This window comes from Saccostrea cucullata, unplaced genomic scaffold, assembly GCF_032062105.1.
Source record: "Saccostrea cucullata isolate Sc308-1 unplaced genomic scaffold, CSIRO_AGI_Scuc_v1 ctg457, whole genome shotgun sequence".
NCBI classification, from domain to species: domain Eukaryota; kingdom Metazoa; phylum Mollusca; class Bivalvia; order Ostreida; family Ostreidae; genus Saccostrea; species Saccostrea cuccullata.
The window spans coordinates 509,941-537,167 of record NW_026933724.1 but is presented as its reverse complement, the minus strand read 5'-3'; the positions used below and the strand labels follow the sequence as shown (position 1 = coordinate 537,167).

Genomic DNA, 27,227 nt, shown 5'->3' with positions numbered 1-27,227 from the left:
ATTGGGAATGCTCTGGGACCGCTATGGGACTGCTCTGGGACTGCTTTGTTCACTCAATGAAAAAGGTTCTGAGCGACATGATAGCCCCGCCCCTTGTGTATTCTGAATTTGAAGTTTCCCTGTTTTTGTTTTGTTTACTTTCAGCAAAGAGGTTTTTAAAATGTTTTAAAAAATATGGATTTCTTGCATATTTTTAATAAAATAGATCTGTATACTTACTTAGTGTATTAGAGGCTTAAAATTTACACAAATGTTGTGTATAATTAGCCCTCAAATAAATAAAACCTAACAATTTATTAAATGACCATGAATAAAATTATGTTACCACTCTTCCGTCACATAAACAATGTGAACAATTATTTGCAGATTCATTTATGAATTAGTTTTTAAATCTATAAACAAGTTATTAAAAGAGTACAAATATTTTTAAAAAAAAAACATTTGAAAATATCGGGATTTGTGTGACTTATTTCTGGCCGATTAATGTGTATAAAAATGGTGTCAACACCTGAGGTTTTACAATGTAATTTCATTTGGGCATGATTAGCAGAAAATCAATGCGTATTATTCGGGTATCATCACTGAACATGTTGCTCAACAATGACACTAATTTCAATCTATGTGATGCAAAAAAATCTCTGATTCAATAAATTCGTACAAAAATTTCTTTCGGGATTAATTAATTTTTAAAGATAATCTGAGGTATCTATTTTCGTGATTTATGGATGTACATCGGAACGTTAATTTATGTAATATGGAGTGTTGTTGTTTTCTATTTGATAAAGAAACTAACGATAAGTAAACAGCCATCTCAGTGAAAATAATCATGACTGAAAAAAACTTTAACAAATAATTTTTTTTTCAAAAACCAATACTTCACAAAAATACCTTCAGAGTATAGTATGGGAATCGGCCTTGCTCTTTAATTATAAGATCTGTCTAAAGTTAATTCTGGTATAAATAAGTAATTCAAATTTAATTTTCTATGTAAAGAAATAAATAAAAATGTAAAGAAATAAATAAAAATGGAAACCAATATCAATCACAGAAAATAAAGAAATTAATTTATTTTGATGGAAGATTAATATACCACGTATTTCTGTTTAAATAATTATTCATGTTATTAATAGGTGTGAAAGTCTTCTTCCTACAATAATTATTATTTTTCTATACATGTAGTACTGTTCAGAAACGACTGTCGCATAAGAATTGTTGATTCTATTCATATTCAGCTGCCTTTTATTGTATTCATTGTTTATTGGTAATCTCATTTCTGAGTAAGCTCCGCCCATTAAATTAATAAACCCCGCCAACTGGGACTGCTGGGACTGCTTCCTGGGACTGCTGGGCCGCTGTGGGACTGCTCTGGGACTGCTTTGTATCAGGTTGGGTTTAGTCGATACTGTAACAGTTGTACAGTTTTAAAAGAAATATCTTTCAATAATCTAGTTTATATAATTTTTGTGCATATATTTTTAAAGATTCCAAAGGATATGTCAGAACATCATGCCCAGGTGTAGCTTGCATGATTTGATTTCATTTTCATTCCATATGTTTTATTAAGAGATATTTTGAATTCATGATGAACAGGCGATATAATGCAATGGCAAATCGGGAGAATATTGTAAATTAAAGACATAGTTTCGTTATTTCTTCAATCAGACTTCAGTTTTTATCTTAATATTTTATAATAGGATTAATTAATATTAACACATGTAAAATGTAAAAATATGGAACTCTGGTAAATCTCAAAACTTGTAAGAAAAACAAAATATTGAACATAGAAAAAAAAATCGGACCCTTGAGACACAAGAGCTGGAATTAGGTGCCTAGAAGAAGTTAAAGAGGGAAGTAATATCGATAACGACACCGGAAAACGGATGATTGGAATCTTAAACTTCCTTACTTCCCAAGAAAATCTCTCGTGTAACTATGCCTGTTTATACCAAATTTTGTTTTGTTAGTTGATTTTCGCACAGTAAAGGTGTAACAGAATTTAAATTCAGTAATGTGGAACTACAGTGACGAAGGATATTCAGGGTTAAGGTCATACATATACGTAATTATAAAACTGTCAACATACGTTGTAGGAAACTTAATATTTATAAATCTAACAGCAGAAAATGTTTGTGAATTTTCAATGCAGTATATTGTTTGTGATTGTATTCGTTCTACAGGCCGTGTTAGGTAGGCTACTCTTCAACATTATTTCCTTTAAAATATTATGTATCAATTTCAACTAATTTCAATAATTTTGATTGAAAAATAATCTTTAAATTGTAAGATATCATTATTGGAAGAGTTTACTTTTTAGAGAGACTTTGCAAGAATGGCAATTGAAAACAAAATTGTACGTTGTACCGATAAACTTAATTGTAAGAAATTATATTTTGGTCATTTTCCAAAGGTATGCACATTTTGTATGCACCCCTGAAGACTAAAAAGACGCTAAAATAGCTTGTTTATGGTTTAATGCTTTTTTGCATATTTCAGTTTGAATAGACAAAATTTAAGAAAATAATGAAAATGCAAGGAAAACCATTACACATGGACACTCCTTCGGTGTTTTTGCGGATTATCAGGAAAGTCAATCGATTGATCACATCATGAATCAAAATATTAAACAGTTATTCCTTAATGAAATCGTCGTTGAGAATGGTTATTCCCATTTGATCTTTAAAAAAAATATGTTTTAAACGAACACTGTAAATAAAGGGAAAGCTCACACTTAATTTCTAACCATAGTGATATTTAACTCGTATGACTCTCCTCTAAAAAAAACTATCCATAATCTGGCAGTTATTCCTTATATTTACATGCTCATTAATTTCGCAAATTCACGTGCTACAAGCCCCGCATCTTTCAAACCCTGCACGTGATTTATTTAACCACGCCTATCGATGACCCCGTAGATTTATGTAGAAATAAAGTATTATTTATTATTTGCAGTTTTATCCAGCACAAAGAATTTGAAAATGTAAATATTTAAAATTAATGGTATCATCAGAACAACAGAGGTAATAATTTGTGTTTAAATACATGTACATGTAGCATCAATCTATTCTTCAGGAACTAACCAATTATTCCAAAGTCTCAATACACTTTGCTAATATAGTTATGTAAAAACTTTAAATTAACTACTCTTGTGCATTGATTTTTTTTTAATTTCAGGTAAATAATTTCAACTTCGTAGCATGGCATTGTACTCGCTTTGTATTCTTCTTTCTTTATTTTTTTTTTTATATTCTTATATTGCCAGACTGAGCTTATAATCGGTTAACAAGGTTCAAATAAACACCCCTTATTTCTATGCGCATGTTGTTTTTGTCCTATCTGTTTGTCTGTTTATATGTTTGTATGCCTGTTGTCAACTTTAACCTTTGCGATAACTTTTAAACCATGAGAGATAGAAAAAAGACTTCATATTTGGAATGCATACTTTCCTAATTAAGTTCTTTTCAATGACACCAAGGTCAATGACCCTGTTACCTTGACTGTGACCTTTATGCTAAAAGTAGTTTTTTCAAACTTTCGCCTTACGTTTGAACCAAAGGAGATAAAAGACTTCATATTTGGTATGCATGCTACATTTAATAAAGCTACTTCAAACGACTTCAAGGTCAATCACCTTGTGACCTTGACTGTGAGCTATATGCTAAAAATGTCTTTTTTGAATTTTCGCAATTACTTTTGAACTAAAGGAGATAGAGACTTCATATTTGGTATGCATACTCAACTGATTAAGTTCTCTCAATTGACACCAAGGTCAATGACCTTGTGCCTTGACTGTGCTCTCTACACTAAAAATAGCTTTTTCGAACTTTCACCATAACTTTTGAACCATAGGAGATAGAGACTTTATATTTGGCATGCATACTCAACTAATTAAGTTCCTCAAAAGACACAAAGGTCAATGATCTTGTGACCTTGACTGTGACCTATATGCTAAAAACAGCTTTTTCGATCTTTGTAGCCGCCGGGCACATAGTGTTTCACAAAAACATCTTGTTTTATATCAGATAGTTTTTTAGAATGAAAGTGGAAAATATTGAGATTGCAAAATTGACGTTTGACAAATTAATATTAAATGACTGTAGAAAATTTATATTTATACATAAAATTAAGAAAAAACATCTCTTATGTGTGTATATCTTAAAGAAATGTTGCATTCGATCATGGCATATAATTAAAAAGATTTATTTTTCAACTATTCCAGGATAGAAAACCAGTATATCTTACCTTGACTTAGATTGTAAAATTTATTCTTTGCAATTCACACTCTAAGTTGTAGGCGATGTCCTGTGCACAAATAAAGGAGGCACGTGTCAATCAAACACTATTACCTGTATAAATGGAGAATATGAAAGAGGATTATGCAGTGGAGCAGCATCCAGACAATGCTGTGTCCCGAGTCCTGGTAAAGCAAAAAAAAAAGATAAAAATACCTAGAACATTTGGTATAATGTTAGTGTGATAGGATAAAAAAAACAAACTTTTTGCCCTCTGATTTCTCTTCTTTTTGGTATATTTTACAGATGGCTTTCTTTATAAATTAATTTACTTCTCTTCTCTGTTTTCGATATTTCCAGCGGACCTCCCTTGTGCCAACAAAAGAGGCGTTTGTCAGGAAAACAAAAACGCTTGTAATGGTGAATACCAGAGAGGTCTTTGTGGAGGGGGAGTCACGAGACAATGTTGTGTTCCTACATCCGGCGGATCTAGTACAGGTAAATAACAGGTCACCACGCAACAATGTGGTCCTCTAATTAAGTTGCCTGTACTCTTGATAGTTCTAGTTGAGGTATAACAGGATACCACATTATAATGTTGTTCCCCATTGTATTATGACTCTACTCCAGTTTTTGCGAGATAGGTTTTTGGAATTTAGATGCGGCGCAAAATTTTCACAACTGCTGTTTATTAAAGGTTGTTGGGTATACAAGCGTATAAAAGATGGTTGGAAATGTAGGATAATTTGCATAACGGACGAAGCCTGTTATGCACAAATCATCACACGTTTCCTGGCATACCCAACAAACAACACAGGGATTCCTTACATTTCTATTTCATTGCGAAATAAAATGAGACATGCTGTTTACAGACAATTTGATGTCGTCTCGTTTAAAATCATCATTTTGCAAATTTTATGTCATCAACCAATTATAATAAGCAAAAACAATCTATCATTAAGTCATATGCTAACAGATACAAAAACAATCTATCATTAAGTCATATGCTAACAGATGTTTTTCATACAAATTATTCGGCCATTATGTACACATTAAATTGGCTACAGATCATGACAAAAAGCACACAGCGGGTGAAACCAGAAGAAAGGGAATGTTTTCCCTCCAGGATACCCGATTCCATCTCTGACGATTTTAAACCTCGTTTTTACTCAGCTCTAAATTTGCAAAGTTTCAATGGCCTAATAAACTTAAGTACTGTTCGTTTTTTCCATGTTTCACTCTAGTCAAGGTATATCTTTTCCAGATAATTGACCAAATAACTATTGTTCTAAGTCTTTTGGTTCGAGTCAGGGTGAGGTTAGTCTTGGAGGGTGCAGTCAAGGGAAATAAAAGGGGTTACGATGATGTCGTGTGGTTATTATCCTGATTGTACTAGTTTTCATAATAAGAGAGGACTACGTAAAAGTTATTTTCACAAATTTTGTGTTCTTATCCTGATGGTTTTAGTCCGGGTAAAAGCGTCAGATTTTCTAAATTGCTTGTTTTTCAAGAACACAGTACCAACATAAATGTAAGATCCTGGGGAGATATCTGTATTCCGTTGAGATGTATAAAGCCTAAACTCTGCGCCCTGTTTATAGATTTTTACTGATTTTTTGGCTCTAATTTCTGTATATGAGTCATTTGTTTTGAATCATTCTTCCAGAAATCGTATACCTTTTTATACTTATAACTAAGTCAAAGAATATTAACTATTTTTTAAAATTTTTATTTCCATTGTACTTTCTTAGTATTTAGTATCAAATTCAATGCACTGAAGCTCAAAATATCACATAAAGTCTTGAGTAAAATTTCATAGTATATTTTAATATCAAAGTATTTACTGTAGTTATTTAAAGCTTGTAAATTATAATTTAATAAAGTAAAATTTTGTAACAGTACAGGTTGCTAATTCAGTGCATAACTATCAAGAATCATAACGTTAGAAAACTACTCCTACACTTTCTCCAATAAACAAATAATTAAATTCAAAATTAAAAAATAAATGAAATGAAATGATTTAATCATAATGTACTTAAAGTAAAGGATATTTTACAAGTTTCTTTTTTTATCCCTTTTTGATCACTTTTTTCTTTCTTTATTGTATATCATGGCATTATATATATATATATATATATATATATATATATATATATATATATATATATATATATATATATATATATATATATATATATATATATATATATATATATATACTGACACGCAAAAGAAACGCAACAAGCAGTAATCTACAATTGTTTGATTTTTTTTATCTTATGATTTTCAATAGCGAATAAAGTATGGCTAAACTCATTTTGCAGAACATCAGAGATTTTGTAAAAATGTTAAATGTTTATCTGTTTACTTTACTAAGTAAAATATGACTGTTAAAACACCCCCCTTCCAGCCATTCAAGTAAAACGTGCAAGACTGCCCTAAACAACGAATGCAGCTTAACTTCTACGATACAGTAGGTTCATTAATATCGAAATCTGAGCGAAGGAATAATTCTTCGACATTTTTAAATTCCCGTTTTTCAGATGATTAGGTCGAATTTTCTCTAACTTAGAGCAGTTTAGCCACCCCTGGACTTCCGGTACAAAGACTCTCTTTAATGCATATGATACGTTAGACCCTGTTGAGGCGTAATGTAGTAAAATTTTGCATCAGCAATTCTCCATCACCTTTACATTGAAATTTTCCAGCTAGAGCAATGGAAATGCGTACATAAGCCATTTTCAAGTAGCCTTACCATCATTACGGGAAAAGGAAGGAGAGTTTATTTTTTGAATTATTGCTAAATTACTTATGATGAACAGTATAAAACCCTTAAAACTCCATAATATTGCCAAATGTTTTGTTCAACATGCAATTTTTGATTTCGGTTAAGCAGATTCAAACTTGACTTCCGGTTATGGTATGGAAAGCGTTCAAGGTTAAATTACCGATGTTTACCAAAATGAAGATATTCATAGCTTTAAGATACAAAATTTTTTACTTTACGTAATTATTTCCCCCTAAAGTAGGGTGTTGCGTTTCTTTTGCGTGTCAGTATATATACATATATATATATATATATATATATCATGGCTAGTTTTATTATCATGACTATGCAATAACACAGCTTTTTCTACGTTAATGTTGACAGAAAAGGGAGACACAGAGGAAATTAATGATAAATGTTTTATTAACTGTGGGGTACTTACTATACAAGCAATTTATATTCACGTGAAAAAACAAAGAATATTTCTATTCCTTCGTCACTACAGAAAGATGAACTTAATCTGTAAAATATCTAAATTTATGACTGTAAATACCTTTTCTTCTTATACCAGTCATCGTATATATATATCCTTCCCAGAACAGGGACTTTTATGACATGTTGTTGGCAAGAGTTCCTAAATGTTTTCATAGAATTATGGATCTTTGTTCATCAAAAAATATATTGTTATTATTTAGTGACTTTAATTGAAAAAAAATAATAGTTTAATAATCTGAATATATTAAAAAATATCATCTTTAAAATTAAAGGATGTAGCAAGGTACGAATAATAAGCCGGAATGAGTGGCAAGCTGCCAATCCGACGTCGACCAGCGCCTTAAGTCATCCCGTCAACAGGTTCTTCATCCACCACACAGCTACACCGTCCTGTAACTCCATCTCTACATGTTCTGAGATGGTACGGTCCATACAGCACCATCACATGAACAGTAGGTTAAGCTTCTTACTTGTCACTGTATACAGTAGATTCCACTTCTTGTTAGTGGTCATACTGGTACGATCCATACAGCGATATCACATGAACAGTATGTTTAGATTCTCCCTTGTCACTCTATACAGTGGATTCTACTTTATGTGTAAGTGGTCATACTGGTACGATCCATACAGCGATATCACATGAACGGTATGTTTACATTCTCCCTTGTCACTCTATACAGTGGATTCCATTTAATGTGTAATTGGGTAAAGCGCTATGATCGAAAACATATGTTTATTTGCTTCATTGTTTCTCTTAATAGTGCCTCCCATTTCACTGGTTAAAGCAGCACATGTTCTTACTTTTTGAGTTTCCAGAGATCTGTTTTTTTTACCCTCTTCATACCCTCTTCACAAATTAGCACCGATTAAAGAATTTTTTAGTTCAATCATCTTTCTTTTTTTTCATTGAAGAAAAACTGTTCTATCATATATTAATTTTAAAACATATTTATTTTACATGCAAATGAAAGATTCTTGTAAAAAAAGATATGAAAAAATGTATGCACAATTGATGCTTTTTTGCAACATATTTATTTTCTCAAATGAAGCACATTATTCCCAACTTTACAAAATGTAACTTTAATTATATTTTTTCATTCAGCCAATAAATGGTCAGACATTGGTTACAGCTTCCTGGTAGGGAATGATGGGAATGTTTACGAAGGTCGAGGTTGGAGTCGTGTCGGTGCTCATACGTCTGGCTATAACAACGATTTGGCAGCATCTTTCATCGGCACATTTACTGATCAACTACCAATTAGTGCTGCGTTAAACGCAGCAAAGAACCTAATTCAATGTGGTGTGGATAAAGGCTACATAAAATCTAGCTACACTCTTCATGGACATCGTGATGTATCTTCAACAACATGCCCTGGGAACATGCTGTATGCAGAGATAAGGAAATGGCCACACTATCAAAGCAATCCGTAGATAATGCAAATGATCTTTTTGTTTTGTATGCAACAAATGATGTCATGCGTGGTAAAAAGATACTTCTTTGAATATATCATTACACTTAAAATATTTATCGATGAAAAGACATAACAATGTCAATGAATACAAATGTATATGTTTGTGGATTGAAATCAGTTTAAATAAATTCAGGGTAAATACGAACAGTTTCAGATTACTGAGATTTAATTATGGTAAAATACATGCGATGGTACAAGGTGTAAAGTTATATACACGTGACTCGTACTGTTGTATATACAGTGTTATACACATTTATAAAGTTATGTATTCCTTCTTTAAAACGAGATAGAATATTGACAACAAGTTGATGAAACAAGATTTCAGCAGTCTTGTTTAAAATTATCATTTTGTAAGTTCTGTGGTCGATACAATGACATTGTCAGCAAATACAATTTATCAATGAGTTAAATGCTGACTGACGTTTATCATACTTATTGTTAGTTATACACAGATTGAACTACGGATATTTCTCGATCATGACAAGGAGCACACGGCGGGTGTGACCGGTCGGAAGGGGATATTTACTCCTCCATGGCACCTGATCCTACCTTTGATGTTTTGGAGGCTAGTGTTTGCTCTGCTCCTATTTTTTTTTTTACTTTTGATCTCAAATAATGTTCGTTATCTCCATATGTTTCACTTTACGTCATTAAAAAAGCAAACAATTGTAACTATTATTCAGCTGTTTGCCTGACCATTTGTAAGTCACTACTTAAAAAAAAAAGTATGGACAACCAGTGAGCTACAAGTCTACCCATTAAAAGAAAATACTTTGTAGATAAGGAATAGTAATAAATGGATTTGAAAAGTCAATGAATACTACAGATCCGTAAAAAGGGCATAAACTTAGTGGAAATTGCAGAGGTGGGATCAGGTGCTTAAAATAAGTAAGCATACCGTGTTGAAGGCTACACACGTTTTGAGCAATGTGTATTGATCAGGCAGAAAAACACTCTCACGAATTCAACATAAAAAACGAGCACAAACAACTGGTATAAAATACGTGAGCCAGAACAGGACCTTTAAACGAGTTTGTTGAAATCACTCTAACATCAACGTCCTTACCTTACTTTAATTAAAAAAACTTTTAAATTGAATAATATTGTACTCCGGACATGCCGTTTCGAACATAACTAAAACAATATACAGTGTACAGGTGATAGCAGAATTATACTACATAATTACTAGTAGTTGACAAGAGAAAAACTTATCATCTCTGCCACAATAGGTCTTTATTAATATTCTTTATGAAAACTAAATACTTTATTTTTTAACTCCGCAGAAACGCATGGCTACTTTAAATAACAGATCACACATTTCAATTTCTTGCCTCATAAAACATGTATAAGGAACAATTGTTTTACGACTGTTTTTGACTCTTGCGTCAATATGTTTCTTGTATTATTTAGTTGTTGATTGGTCCTTATCGTTATAGCACTTAAACAAACAAATATCAGACTGATGTGGTAGACTCTGTGTTGTCTTTAAATTTCATTTCGGTTTAATGGGATACATGGAGTAAAATTATATGGAAATAATATACAATTATGGACTCTTTTTGTGTTGTTATTCACCGGAAAAATATCAATATTTATATATATTCGTTAGGATTTTTTAAGTTATTGAATCAATTATAGACAGTGTACGTTGAACTCATTAATTAAATGACTGAAATTCCGAGTACTCTACTGGAATGTGATATTGTAGAATGTCATCTTTATTGTATTAGGAAAAGAATGATTTACTGTAAATTGACATTTGAAAATAATGATTAGTAATTATCAGCATTCTCTAAAGACCATTTTAACATTTTGCACGAGGAGCAGAATGAATGAATTTCGGAGATGGAATAAGGTATACCATGAAGGAGAAAACATTGGTTATTTATCCCTTATTAGTCGGTCACGCCCGCCGTGTGCCTTCATGATTGGGAAAATCATAAAAAATTCAGTGAAATAAAAACTTCAGATTGTACTTCAGATTGACCACGGATTTCCTATGATTTCCCGATCATGACAAGGAGCATACGGCGGGTGTGACTGGTCAGCAGGGTCTGCTTACTCCTCCATGGCACCTATTCCCACCTCTGATGTTTCAGAGATTTGTGTTGGTTATTTTGTATAATGTTTAATGGAATTTTGAGCTCAAATACTGTTCGTTATCTCTACATATTTCACTTTGCAACAAATTTATTTCAGAAATTCTCCAAAACTTCAACGCACAGGAAAATTTCATTTTTGAATATCCGTAGCATCAAAATGAACGGGAAAGGAAAAAAAATAAATACTTGGATAAGACATCAAAAGTAAGTTGTTGTTATTAACTATACCGACTGAAATTTCCAGGTACATGTAAATATCCTCGCCCAAAACCATTTCATTCTTCTCTTCCTAAACTGTCTTACTGTTCACGGTAGCTCAGTCGGTTGAGCGCTCGCTCCGTGATTGGGAGGTTATGAGTTCGAATCTCGGCCGCGACTGACCGAAGTCGATAAAAATGGGTAGCAACTGTTCCTTCGCCATGCGCTCGGCACTTTGAAGTGAAAGTTGCGGGACCTTTGGATGAGACCTTAAAAACCTGGGCCCGTGTCAGCGGAGGGCGTTGGCACGATAAAGCACCCTCACTGCTCAATGGCCCTGAGTGTCGAGTAAAGGTCAAAATTTAAAGCCCTTCACCGGTATACGGTGACGTCTCCATATGAGTGAAAAATTCTCGAGAGGGACGTTAAACAATATACAATAAATCAATCCTAAACTGTTTTCGTCCTGACGAAAAAAAAATTTTCTAGCTCTTTGCAGGACTTTCATCTTCAGCTTCAGGGGCCCTTGCCCGAACCGTACAAAAGTTATGGTCAAGGTTAAAGTTGTTAAAAAGTAGGTCAAACTCCAACTTCAAAGGGTCAAAGTGCTTTATATCCAATAAAAGGTCTTGCCACAAGTATTACATATGTGGAGTATGAAAGCCCTTGTCCAAACCGTTCAAAATTATGGCCAAGGTTAAAGTTCTCAAAAAGTAGGTCAAACTCAAGGTCAACATCAAAGGGTCAAAGTTGTTGGTATTCAATGAAAGGTCTCCTCACAAAGATTACATATGTGAAGTATGAAAGCCCTAGCCTTTACCATTCAAAAGTTATGGCCAAAGTTAAAGTTTTTTCATAAGTAGGGAAATCTCCAAGGTCAAGGTAAAAAGGTCAAATTTTTTGGCATTCAATGAAAGGTCTTTCCACAAAGAATATATAATTGAAATATGAAGGTCCTAGTATCTACCGATCAATAGTTATTGCCAACGTTAAAGTTTGGAATTTTGGGGTAAAAGTGGGTCAAACTCCAAATTTAATTAGTCAAGTCACCTAGAATTTCGATTTTTCTTTCAAATAGTGTCAATGAAACATGTGGAGATAACGAACAGTATTCAAGATCAAAAGTCCATAAAGTAATAAAACAAATTAGGTGCAGAGCAGAGCAAACAAACAACAATATTGTAAGAAGCTGTGAATCTTTTATGAGGATTATGGCAAAAAATAAATAGAAAATCTATAATTTTTTAAAAACTTTCAGATTTATAAGCCTATCTGTGGGTTTTTTTCTAATCCCATGAAGATTTTATTCAAAATTTTCTGCTTGAGTTAAAATTGAAGATTCTATTGACACAATTGAATACTTTTATTTGGAAACGTTCAAATGACATGCATGTATTTAATTTTTTTATTGCTCCTTTTTAACAATGTGTAACTTTGTTGTGTTTTTAAATGCTTACTTAAATTTTCTCTCAACTTGAACATAAAGGATATTGGACAGCAAAAATAAAATAATACAACTGAGGAATGGAGACAGTGTTTACTACCTTTTAGGATTTACAGGGCTGTTTATGAATAAGTCTCTTTATCACCTTTACCTGACAATTTTTCATACAATTTCGCGCTGTCAACATCTGCGTACAATTACGAAACACAAGGTAAATATGACATTATTAACTGCCTAGTAATTAAGCATTCCTGTTTTGTTTTTTGTTTTGTTTTGTTTTTCATTTCTTGAAAATCGGGGGATATTTCTTTTGACGCTGTTATGTTTTCTGCAACTTAAATGTTTAATAATTTTTAAAAAATGTAACTGTCTTTTCTTTTAAGTTTTCTGAAGAAAATTTGATAATAAACAGGTTAAAAATTAAATTTTTAACTATCAAAATTAACTATTTTGGACTTTATGTTTTTTCCTCTTTAAGAAGTAAATTGATAAAAAAAAATTTCTTAAAAAAGTCCTTCTTAGGTTAATCTCTTGTTTAATTATATACAGCATATGGATTGCATAAAGACTGTGGATTGCATTTATGAAATAGTACATGTATAATAACGATTCATATTCATATACAAGTTTTATAAATTTTGCATAATTATGGCATTTTATAAGTTATATAACTATCTCATTTTTTAAATATAGAAATGTACATGTACTAGACAAGGAAAACATCCCCAAAAAATCCCCTATCACCTACTAAGATGTATTTTTAAAATTTGGCTAAAAAGTATTTTAAAATCTACATGTTCCCAATAAAACTACTAAGGTATATAATTTATGCATTTATGCATGGACACAGTGGATCATACCCTTGATTAAAGAATATATTAAATCAAGGCAGCATTCGAAATCTATCCCGATCCAAAAAACTTCACCTGCGTTGCGCTCAAGGACAAATTTAGACGCACACACACACATACTCTTTATAACATCCACTTCAACTCTGCTGAGAGGGGATACTAATAATGGATCACCTAATTATTCTGTCTAACTAAAACATACATATAATGACGGTGTATTTCATATTATTAACTAATTTGCTTACATTTTTGTCGAAAAGTATGCCCTATCCAAATATAATAATATAAACACTTGTATACAGACTGAGTATTAAAAATATTTTTCAATACTCTACTTTATATCATGTTTTTGAAAATCTTTTTTACCGACTCCAAAGGATATGTGCAGGGAATTATGCCCTAGTGCAGCTTGCACGATTTTATTAAGAGATATATTGAATTCATGATATGTTATTATTCAACAGACGAAATAATGCAATGGCAGATTGGGAGAATATGGTAAAGAAAAGAGAGAGTTTCGTTATTTTTTTTTAAATCAGACTCAAGTTTTTATCTAAATGTTTTAAAGTGGGATTAATTAATATTACTACATGTTAAATAACGAGATCTGGTCAATCTCAAAATCTTGTAAGCAAAACGAATCATTGAACATAAAAAAAATCTTAAACTTCCTTTAAAAATCTCTCGTTTAATTATGCTTACGTTACCTTTGCATTTTTTTCTGAAAATATATATATATATTATTCTGAGAAAAAAAACTTACATGATTTTCAAATTGAATAAAATTAATCTTTATATGTTTAATGTGTAGAAAATATAATTATCTAAAATTCAAAAACAGGAATAATAAATTCAAAATTTCATTTTTGTTAGTTGATGTTTGCACAATAAAGGTGTAGCAGAATTTAAATTCAGTAATGTGGAACTATAGTGACGAAGGTTATAGATGATAATCAGGGTTAAGGTCATGCACAAATGTTTCTATAAAACTGTCGACAAAAGCTGTAGGAAACTTATTTACAAATCTAAAAGCAGAAAATGTTTGGGAATTTTCAAGGCAGTATCTTGCTTGTGTTTTTATGTGTTCTACAGTCCGTGTTAGGTAGGGCACTTTACCTTATTTCCTTTAGAATATTACATATCAGTTAATATTTAAACTATTTTAATGGAACAATTATCTTAAATTTGTAAGATATCGGTATTATTTTCTTTGAATATAGACCTTTTAGGGATGGCACTGGATATTAAATTGCTAACAGATAACCGCAAGACGTTGTACCGATAAACTTAAATGCATCAAATTTACATTTTGGTAATTTTTTTTTCCAAGTATGCACATTTTGTATGCACACTTGGTGACTAAAACGACGCCAGAATATTTTTTTATCGTTTAATTTTTATTTTTACATATTTCACCTTGAAAAGATAAAAAATAAGAGAATAATGAAAAATACCAGGAAATTATCAGACATGGATGATTTTTAAGTGCAGACTTCATGCAAGTTCATTATGATCATAATTAAAAATAAGTCGGAGCTTCCCCTTTTTCAGACAATTTTAATACTTCACAAACTGATTTATCAAATCACAGTCTCAATCTACATCGCTAATAAAGATATTTGAAAGCGCTAAATTATCAACTTTCAAGCATAGGTCTTCTTGCTTTATTGTAAGAAAAATAATTTCACCTTATAAAATTGAAAATAATATTGCCTCATAGCAGGGAATTGAACTCGTCTTGTACGGCCTCTTTCTTTTTTTTCTGCTAACCATTTTAAGATTTTCTAAGTGCCACACCGTCTTTAATTTGTATCAGTTAACAAGTTATATATTATCATCCCTATTTTTTATATATCAGATACTTTCTTAGCAGGAAATTCGAAAATAGATTTAATTCTGATTGACAATATCTCTGTAGTTTTTAGAGACCAGGTCTTCCAACAATCTATTGGAATTTCCACTGATACCAATTACGCTCCGTTATAAGTAGACCTTCTTCTTTGAAGCAGAATTTGTCCTAAATCCTATTTTGAAAATAAAAAAAACACTGGGACATGTATTGCTTATGCAATACTCTCAGAATGCATGTTTTTTTTTATGGTATTGAATGATTGAAAATTAAATTATATGACATGAATTTAAATAGAAACCCAAGTTATACTGCTATAACCTGGGTTGGAACAGTTTACGCTTTTTTTATAAACCGCTTCGCGGTTTATAAAGCGTAGAAGCTGTTTAAAAAGAGTAAACTGTCCCAACCCAGGTTATACAGTTTAATTTGGGTTGCTATGTAATTTATTCCTTAAATATTTCATCGTAAATATCACAACAAGTTCATAATTCACACTTAAAGTTGTAGGTGATACCCGATGCACAAATAAAGGAGGTACATGTCAATCAAACACCATTACCTGTGAGAATGGACGATACCAAAGAGGATTATGCAGAGGAGCAGCATCCAGACAATGCTGTGTCCCAAGTCCAGGTAAGGCCGAAATTAGATCGAAATACATTGGACATTTGATATTTCTTTAATATCAGTGTGAAAAGATAAAAAGCAAACTTTTCCTTCTGATTTCTCTTCCTTTTGTTTTTAGTATATTTTACAGATGGCTTTCTTTGTGAATTAATTTATTTCTCTAATGTTGATACTTCTAGCGGACCGCCCTTGTGCCAACAAAAGAGGCGTTTGTCAGGAAAACAGAATGACTTGTAATGGTGAATACCAGAGAGGACTTTGTGGAGGGGGAGCCACGAGACAATGTTGTGTTCCTAAGTCCAGCGGATCTACTGGTGGTTCTAGTCCAGGTAAATAACAGGGCACCACTTGACAGTGTTGTTTTCTAATGTATGGTGACTCTGCTCCTGATGGTTCTAGTCCAGGTAAATAAAGGGCACCACGTAACAATGTTGTTCTCTAAGTATGGTGGCTCTATCCCTGATGGTTCTAGTTGAGGTAAATAACAGGGCACCACAAGGCAATATTGTTCTCTATTGTATCATTACTCTACTCCAGTTGATTTCTTTCTCTTTACCATGGTGATATAACTCCTAATGCATCTTTTCCAGGTTAGTGAGTGGAGACCTAAAGACAACAATAGCTGATGATGCTGAATATTCAGCAGAATCAGCATTTTGCATGGTTCATTACATAACTGTATTATAGTTTACTTGGTTATAGATTACAGGGATTGTTTATAGATTTCCTGGGATATATCACAGAACGTTTACACCTTTTTCATTTATACAGGGAAATATAATTGTTTTGGCGATGTGACAAAATTAAATCCAACCGGACGAAAGAATGGAGGTCAGTATTGAACCTAGAAATCACAAACTAGATTTTGGCTTAGTTTAAATTGTAAAATATTCCTTCAAATCTAATTTCATATTTTGAAATTTTGTCTTAACTTTGTCGTTAAACAATATCATGATGTCTGTATTTCTTTTACTGATTCATTAGAATAAAAAAAATTTACCCCACATATAACATTTAGATTTTAAATGTTGTATTCTAGTTCAGTTTTATTTAAGCAATATATAAACAATCATTCGTCGTAAAATAAACAATATCCTCCAAGAAACAAGCTCAATGATTAGGAGAACTTTTTTTTTCTTTAATAAGTCAAATAAAGCCCTTCTTTTTGTAATAAATAAAATATTTTAACAGGAATATCAGCCTCCATCAGAGAAATTACACCCGACCTCAGTAGGCTGAACACTAAGAAAAAGTGTTATGTCACAGCCGGACAAAATAATTGTAAGTATATTTATCTAAATATAACTCTTTTTACTCTTATTCCATGTATTTTAACTTTCTATTTTATCAGAAGGCCTTTTATTTTTTGCTTTTTGATAGCAAATGGCAATTAAAAAAAAGAATTTAAAAGAATGGGCATACTTATATTGAATGATAATTGATGCAACAAGCAAAGATTTTTCATCCTTTATACGACATTTTAATCTTGATTTTAAAACTAAAGAATACAGCCTATTTGTGTTTCAGGTATTCATCCAGCAGTCATCGCCGCCATTGCCAGCAGAGAGTCGCACGCTGGTAGGCTACTGATATCAACCAATGGTTATGGAGATAACAACAATGCTTATGGAACTATGCAGGTACTGCGTCATAATCGGGGAACCTATATCTGACAAGCATTTGACCACTTGACATATTTTATGTTGTTAAATTAATGGGAAAGTGACTTTTTCAGTGTGATGTAAGGCACTGCCCAGTCTGTGATAGTAAAACTGGTCGTAACTGTAAAACCTACCACTGGGACAGCTGTGAACATATCAACATGATGACTAAATACACGCTAGTGAGATATATAAAGCAAGTTAAAAGCAAGCATCCAACATGGACTCCGGAGCAGCAGCAACAAGGTATTAGATAGATAATGCAGAAACGGAAAATGTTTGCTTTCGAAAAAAAAAATATTTCAAAAATGTTCTCCAATAGTGAGCATACAGTGTAAGATAAAGAAGTATTGATATAAACAGAACACAATATTTCCCCTTTCAAATTATAACAAGTTAAAAAAATTATTTTTATTTGTTAGGTGGTGTTGCTGCTTACAATTTTGGGGTGAGTAATGTTCGATCATGGAAGAACTTGGATAAAGGATCAACAAATGATGACTACAGCAATGACGTCATGGCTAGGGCTCAATATTTGATAAACAAACAGGGATGGTAGAAAATCAACAACAGACATTTAATTGCTCATAATGACTTTTGATGTCTGTAAAGGCTTAAGTTGTTATTAAAAATTTGAATATGAAATAAATGTAGATATTTAAAATTGTCTTTTTTCATCACGGTAAAATCCGTTGAAATTCAGTGTGTATACACGTGAAATGCCCTTCAATTAGTATGGAAACCTTTAGTCAGCATTTGACTTAATCTTAAATTGTAAATTGTATTTTCTGACAAGGTCTTTGTATCGACCATAAACTTAGGGAATGAGACTTCTGATACTCTTGTTTCAGCAACTTGTTTGTCAATAATTTACCTTGATTTAAAAAATGTTCATACGTATTGCATGCTCTTGCGTACAGAATCAAATGAGGAATATAAACATAAACCCATTATGCAGGTGATGAAGGCATGTTGCTGCATAAATAAGGGAAGTTGACGCATATTGTATTTGGTCATTAAACAAAGTTACTTTAATAAAAAAAAAAGCACCAATTCAACACCAATTGTTTCTAAATAATCAACATAACCCTTTCTACTTAGTCAGACCATGATATCTGGTCCAGTGAAAGCTTCATCCCACCATTAGCATGTACTCATAAATAGTTACTTTGTAATAAATTGTTACATATGACTAGTTTTAAAAAGAGAGAAAATAGTGTCATCAGTAGCTAAATATTGTACGCAATATTAGTCAAAATAGGATTTACTCCTTAATTTCTAACCAATCGCTCATTCAGAAATAGATAGCCATACATGATATCTGTAAGTGCAAACATATTATATAAGTGGCATATATAGTTACTTTGTAATAAATTTATTCTATATCAATATTCCATGGCAATATTAGTCAATGTAGGACTTCAGATAATTACACACCATAAGATTAATATTTTTCTATAGATCACAATATTATTTTTAATGTGTAAGAACATAATCAAATTATTTCAATCTCATGTGTCGCTAACAATCCATCTTACTCAAATGAGTGCTTCTTGGGCCTTGGAAAATATTTCATAACGTAGAAAACAACATGTTAATTCTGGTTTCATTTGAAAATTCCCGTACATTAAGTTTTCTCCTCTAATTCTATAATTCTGTGTCAATCTTTTTAAGAAATAAGGTATAATTTTTGGAGTTTTGTAATCTCCAAAAAATTCAAAAATGATACCTTATTACATATATTTACATTTGAAACTGATTTATTACAAATAGTAAGGTACTAAAGTTCTAAACCTACAAATGATTTATTTTTTCGATTATGTCGATACGATATATCCTAGTGAGCTTGAGATAAAAGATACGACAGAGTTTCACACCTCTGTTTCATATTAGGATATTTTACTTCAAAAAGATGTTAAGGTTAATCTAACAACCAAGCTCTATGAAAAACGTTATGACTTTAAATTTTCTATCGTCAATTTTCCTTACTTACGCAGCAATATACAATACCTCCATTACCTGAATACGGAGTTCATATATTTCAGTTGATTCGATACGCAAGAGCATGATCTACGTATGAACAATTTCTAAAACGAGGTAAATTATTGACAAACAAGTTGATGAAACAAGAATATCAGCAGTCTCGTTAAAAGTCATCATTACTTAAGTTCTATGGCTGATACAATGACCTTGTCAGCAAATACAATTTACCTTTGAGTTAAATGCTGACTGACATTTTTCATACTATACAATTCTGGACTTCAGTGTAGGTCGATATGTGGTTATAAGGACTCTTGGCAATTGATATTAACTGAAGACACAGAAAGTGATAGCGACCGAGCCTGCGAGATCGCTATCATTTTCTGTGTCTGAGGTCAATATCAATTGCCACGAGTCCTTATAACCACATAATGGCCGTTTACTAAAGTCTATAATAGTTATATTACATAATCACTCAAAGTGAATGCACTGACACAGTTCTAACTGAACAGACTAAGCTGTCATTACGTCACAATGATTAAAAAACGCTACTTATATTATGACGTCACGATCTATGTAACTTTAGTGCAACGGAACGGTGTGTCGTGCAATATCAATTTCCGCGGACGTGCTTTCGCGTTGGTATCGCAAAAGGAGGAATATCACGTGACGTCCTTTCAGTCAATGAAAATTGCGAAAATAATCTTATATAATAATATACAATTATGGACTCTTTTGGTGTTGAATATGGTTTGTTATTCACCATAAAAATATTCATATTGACCGAGGCGAAGCCGAGGTCAATATGCATATTTTTCTGATGAATAACAAACCATATTCAACATCAAAAGAGTCCATAATTGTTTTATTATATAGTCCGAATTTAAATAAATAAGACATTGAAGGCTGAATGACGACACCATTTTCATTAACGAACTTCCGTCGTTGAAAAAAAAAAATCCAGATTACAGTTTGTCAACTCCGTATTTTCCTTTTTGAGTTTCGCCGTGTAAGATGTTCAAATGTTTAAAAAATAATCCTGCTATAGGTTTGTATAATATTCTTCCTGCTCAGATACGTTGCTCGCTGCGGCCGTTGCAGCCATTGTTTACAACGTTGTTTGAGGTGTTGATTGTGACGTCACAATTGCGCTGCACGCGCAATGACCCTCCGGTGAATACGGCCTCAGATCCGGTGAATATGGAGTGTTATGAACTGTTTGTGCTTGTATAGATTATATAGGGAATATAAATAGACTATATAATAATATACATTTATTGCATGATAGTGAGGGGAATATGAAGACTTATTCAGAGACTGCTATTCCCCGATAAAGGGGAATATGATTTTTCTTGGCTTGTTTCATTCATGCAATGAATTGTTTATTATACTTTGAAATAAACATAAACTTTCAAATTCCACTTTCATTTTTAACGCAATGTTTAACGCCGTTGATCAACACATTATCATCAATTTTGTGACGTAAACCAGGCTATTGTGAGAAATTGTAATTACTGCGGGAAAATGCACTAAGTATCCGAAGAGGTGGAGTATGATGAAAAGCATGCCGACGACAAGGAAAATATGAAGTTTTACGGCCCGATCACGTGATAACCTAGAACCAATCAGATAACGCGTTGTGCAGAATATTTATAATGAGGTATAATAATAATTGTTTGTCCATTATTTATACACTGAATTGACAACGGATTTTTCCGTTATTTCCCGATCATGACAAGGAGCACAGGGCGGATGGATGTCTCACTCCTCCATGGCACCTATCCCACCTCTGATATGTCCGTTGCTTCTACTTTGTGTTGTTTTATGGACTTTGATATTGAATAATGTTTGTTATCTCCACATCCTTCCTTCATTTCAAAACTCAACGGTATAAATTGAATTTGTTGAACACGTCGATCACTTATGACGTCACTATAAAATTACGTAGATCGTTTATGACTAAAGAATTAAATCATGGTCACATGATGAACGTGTTTTACACAGGTGTAAAACCGCCTTGTTCAAATAGTGTTAAGTAAGTGCAAACATTTGCAAATACAGCTATTTAAGAAATAAGGTATTTTTTTTTTTAGTTTTATTGGGATGTAAAACGATTAACCCAAAGGGCTTTAACATCTTTTTGAAGTAAAATATTATTACTTATATTTTCATTTTTGACTAATTTATTAAAAATAGTGAGGTATTGGTGTTTTAAATCCATAAGAGATTTACATTGTTTCAAAACTCATCGCTATAATTTGAATGTGTTGAAGACGTCGATCACTTTGGACGTCACTATAAAATTACGTAGATTGTTTATGACTTAACAATCAATTTATGGTCACATGACAAACATGTTTTACCGAGATGTAAAAACGCCTTGTTTAAATAGTGTTATATAAGGGCAAACATTTGCAAATATAAATATTTTTAGATAGACCATTTTCGTGCATGTTTTTATTCTTTTAAATATATCATTTAATTAAAAAAACACAATACATATATCAATTTTTTCAATGTAATGAAGATATACACAAAGAAGTTTCTTTTGAACACACGTTGTCACATACTTTGTTGCATCGTCAAAATATGCACAAAACAAAACAAAAAGATCATTTGCAGTATCTACGGCATGCTTTGATAGTGTGGCCATTTTTTTATCTCTGCATACAATTTATTCCCAGTGCATGTTGTTGAAGATACATCACGATGTCCATGAAGAGTGTAGCTAGATTTTATGTAGCCTTTATCCACACCACATTGGATCAGGTTCTTTGCTGCATTTAATGCAGCACTAGTTTGTAGTTCATTATTGAAGTTACCGATGAAAGATGCTGCCAAAAATTATCCACCTTACACATTCCCATCATTCCCCACCAGGAAACTGTAACCAATGTCAGCCCATTTTTTGGCTGAAACAGAAATCATAATAAAAGTTACATTTTGTGACATTGTTCAATAAAGCTGTATCGACGTATCGCTTTAAGCAGTATTACATTAAATGGAATCCTCTTGTATATTAATTATAGAGTGACAAGGAAGAAGCTTAACCTACTGTTCATGTGATAGCGCTGTATGGAACCAGAACACGTGGGATAACATGTAGCTGTGTGGTGGATGAAAAACCTGTTGACGGGATGACGTAAGGCGCTGGTCGACGTCGGATTGACAGCTTTCCACTCCTTCCGGCTTATTATCCATACCTTGTTACATCCTATATTTATATATTTAGAGAAAAGCGACATGTTTTAAACCGTAAAAAAATAAAGTTAGATAAGATTATTAAATAATATTTTTTAATATGATTTTTGTGTGTATTTGGTTACTCAGCATTCTTATTTGTTCAAAACGCATTTCATATACTTCACGATAATCACACGAAAAGAACACATAGACCAATAATTCTGTGAAACATTTATGAAGCTCTTTCCAACAATGTATACTATGACCTATGACTCGTTAAGATTAATAAGATTACGAAGTAATTACAGCCATATATGTAAATGTTTTACAGACAAAATATTTGTTTTTAATTTCGAAAAAAAAAAAATATAATCTCTGTTTTATCGGAATCTGAATTGCATGTACTCGTACAGTTGTACCTCAAAAGAACATTGTTTATGAAATATATTTTTCATGTTTCCCTTTTCTATCAACAGTAACTACGAAAAAAAAAACTATTGCAGTCATAGCCTATGATATACATATATTATGTTATTATATACTGAAATGGGTGAAAAGAAAGTCATCGAAATAAATGGATTATAAAAGAAGCTTGTGAGCTTGAGATAAAAGAGATAAAAGATACCACAGAGTCTGACACATCTGTTTCATAATTGGATATTTTACTTGAAAAAGACGTGAGTGGTAATTAAACAACCAAGCTCTATGATAAACGTGATGACTTAAATTTATCTATCGTCAGCTTTCCTTACTTATGCACCAATATTCCTTCATCACCTGCATACGTAGTTTATACATCTCACTTGATTCGATACTCAAGAGCTTGCCCTACGTATGAACAATTTCTAAAACGAGGTAAATTATTGACAAACAAGTTGATGGAACAAGAACATCTGCAGTCTCGTTTAAAGTCATCATTTCGTAGATTCTATGGTCGATACAATGACCTTGTCAGCAAATACAATTTATCATTGAGTCAAATGCTGACTGACGTTATTCATACTAATTGTTAATCCATTATCTATACACTGAATTGATGAAGGATTTTTCCGTGATTTTCCGATCATGACAAGGAGCACGCGGCGGGTGTGACCGGTCGGCAGGGGATGCTCACTCCTCCATGGTACCTGATCCCACCTCTGATAATTTGGAAAAAAAGTGTTTGCTCTGCTCCTATTTTGTATTGTTTTATGGACTTTGATATTGAATACTGTTCGTTATCTCCGCATCCTTCATTGTATAAAATATGCTTATAGATATCCGATCCTCAGCCAGGAAGGATAACTCAAAAAATAGTTAATTTGAAATGTCTCAAAATTTATCTTTGATTTAAAATCTTCTCATGCAACGATTTTTATTTTTGCATCACCATATGATTCAAGATTCTTTGAGGTCATAGAAAGGGTCTTGTAAAAATTTGTCTTTTGTACCCCGATGAAGTACAAAAATATATGCTTTTTCGTCGATATTGAATCTCCTTAATTTACTCTAGCCTCTCATACCAGTGTTGATTATCATGATTTTAAATTAGAAACGATCTATAATGTGTTATAACGATAGTACAAATGTTTCATACTATGAATTTTATAACAAATAAACTAAATAGAAGTACTAATGTATGGAATAAGTATAAAAAAAAACAAGGCAATTTTCATTTATTAAAAAAATTGCCTTGATATCTATAAATTTTTATCGCAAAATATATTTGTTGATCAATTTTCAATCAGAAAATGTATAGGGGGTACATTGAATCGCATTTCGTGAAAAAATATTTGAGACTTAATAATGAATATCATTAATATGATTAATTTTGATCGTGAACTTTAAAGAAATACCGTGGATAAATACCCATTATTTTAAGAATTCAGAGACAAATCTATGAGCATTTTCAATAGATAGTTTTCGATTGACCAAGAGTTACTTCCCGTTGGCCGCCATACTGGAGGTCCAAATGCTCATATTCCCTCATTGTTCAACCAATTTAAAATTTTTATATTTGCTATTTTGAATTAGAAATCATTATTTTTCTGAAGTATATAAATTTTTGGAAGCCTCCTTTATTTAAAAAAAATTATTTGATAAAGATTTTCCACCAAATATTTCTGCTATATTTTCTTAAACTTGGTAAGACAAAGAGGGAAAATCACTGAGTCGACCTCCAATATGGCGGCCAACGGGAGGTAACTTTCGCTAAATTCAGGCCTATCGAAAACTATCTATTACCCAACTCCTGATCGGAGTACCCTAAGTATAAGAAGGTTATAGCAAATTTATTTCATTTTGTTGATTTATTCATTACATGTAAGAATTCTGATTATTTGTTAATCGGAGAAATTTACAGTAGGCTTTTAACGTTATGTTTGTAGATAGAATTTGCAATATCATTGAATTAAAATGTGACCATTAATACAAAAATTTACTTTAATAAACTCTAATTTAATAGTTAAAGTTAAAAACAGTAAGTATAGTGATATTTAATGTGAAATTTTACTTAAAAACTTTTTTAAGATTTTGAGCTTGAAAACATTTAAATAATTCGATACTAATGCAGTAAAAATTAAAATACTAGTCCTCTTTGAATTTAATATTTATATATTTTTTTTAAAAATGGGAGTTTTCATGTGGAATGTATGACTCACCTGCAGAAACTAGAGCCAAAATCAGTAAAAAGATGAAAGCAGAAGAAACCGTTCTATACATGTTTAGGTTTTAGACTTCTCAAAGGAATCAGGATACATCCACAGGTTTTTATATTTTTGTTGGAGTTGTGTCCTTGAAATAACACGCAATTAAGAAATTCCGTCGTTTTATCTCAATACATTATGTCATGTTATTTTCTTCAGTTATTTAGAATTATCTAAATGGTCCCTTTTTTAAATATTTAATTATCATGTAATTACGTTTCTTCCTTTCTAACTTATCAACATAACCTGTTCGAGTTAGGACAAACAAACGTACTCATTCATTTTTGCAAATTTACTCATTCTGATTATATAATCACTTATGTTATCTCGTCCAGTGCAAGCATCATCCAACGATTAGTATCTACGTATTGTGGCACAGATATTTACCTTAAAATAGATTGTTCCATAAAATTTGTATGAAAAAAGAGAAAACAAATATCATCAGTAGCTTACATATTGTATGCAATGTTAGTCAGAGAAGGACTCCAGATAATTACACTCCATGTAATTAATATTTTTCTATATATTACAATGTAAATTTTAATATCTAAAAATATAGTCAAAATATTTCAATCTCATGCATCGTTAACAATCTATCTTATTCAACTGAGTGCTTTTAGGGCCTTGGAAAATATTTTATAACGCAGAAAAATCAAGTAAATTCTAGTTCCATTTGGATATTTCCGTGCATAAATTCTTCTCTTCTAATTTAAAGTTTTGAGTCAAGTTGTTTTTAAATAGACCATCTTACACGCCTTCTTGCAGATGTTTTGATTTTTTTCAATATATCATTTAATATAAAAAAAAAAATACAAAATATCCCCTGCTTCAGACAATAAAAGTATGATGTATGTATTTTAAAAAAAAAGTACTGAAAACATGGTCCGTGTAACACTTAGCAATTCAAATTTCTATAATGAGTTTTAGAATGTTAATATATTAGTTGAAATTTTTAATTTTCAAAAACTCAATTTGATTTGATATATTGAAATTTACTATTTTTTAGTTCAAATATCTTAATTTTCCAATTTCCAAATAAATTTTAAAATATCAATTATTCATATTTTTACCAAAAACATTCAAAATTCAAATTTTAAGAAATGATTTTTGAATTTTAAACGTTTGAGTTTTTAATCTACCGTTTGTTCAGAAAGTTTACGCTATGCAATCTAAAGTTCAGTAACACTGTTTCATCTTTTGATTTTTTTAAAATAAACTTCTGACTTCAAAATTTCAACTCTCTAGTGTTTTAGATTTTTAGATATTTAGAATTTTGATTCAAATGTTCAAATTTTAAATAACAAAAAAACTCTGGATTTTTAGAATTTTAGAATTTTACTTTGAATATCCAAAATATCAAAATGTTCGTTCTTCAATATTTTACCCCAGAAACAGTATGTCTGGATGAAAGAATTTTATTCATTCTGAATTCTGATTGCACACACATGTACTCTGAATATGACATCAAAAAGATGCTTGAGTCTATGATTGACAATATCCATGTGGTTTTGGAGACCAGGTCTTCCAAAACAGTCATTTAGAATTCTCATGGGTACCAATTGCGCCCTGTTATTAGAAGACCTGTCTTTGTATTCATATGAAGCAGAATTTGTCCGAAATCATATACGTGAAAAGAAGAAAACACTTGCTGTGTCCTTCAACTCGATATTTAGATACATCGA

The 27,227-nt window shown here is 31.7% G+C and overlaps 2 protein-coding genes and 1 pseudogene across 2 annotated transcripts; all 3 read left to right on the top strand.

The window, feature by feature from the left end:
* Window positions 1-2,099: 2,099 nt before the first annotated feature.
* The window catches only part of LOC134239138 (peptidoglycan recognition protein 1-like), an 80,452-nt pseudogene continuing 55,324 nt past the window's right edge, over window positions 2,100-27,227 (top strand).
* LOC134239142 (peptidoglycan recognition protein 1-like) lies at window positions 7,982-9,113 on the top strand. Its single transcript, XM_062721304.1, has 2 exons — window positions 7,982-8,039; window positions 8,594-9,113. Exons 1-2 carry the CDS (start codon window positions 8,033-8,035, stop codon window positions 8,920-8,922), a joined length of 336 nt encoding a protein of 111 aa, XP_062577288.1. The 5' UTR covers window positions 7,982-8,032; the 3' UTR covers window positions 8,923-9,113.
* LOC134239137 (glycine, glutamate and proline-rich protein-like) lies at window positions 14,553-18,294 on the top strand. Its single transcript, XM_062721299.1, has 8 exons — window positions 14,553-14,660; window positions 15,912-16,043; window positions 16,217-16,366; window positions 16,809-16,868; window positions 17,229-17,318; window positions 17,565-17,677; window positions 17,773-17,944; window positions 18,121-18,294. The coding sequence occupies exons 1-8, from the start codon at window positions 14,597-14,599 to the stop codon at window positions 18,255-18,257; spliced, it is 918 nt and encodes a 305-aa protein (XP_062577283.1). The 5' UTR covers window positions 14,553-14,596; the 3' UTR covers window positions 18,258-18,294.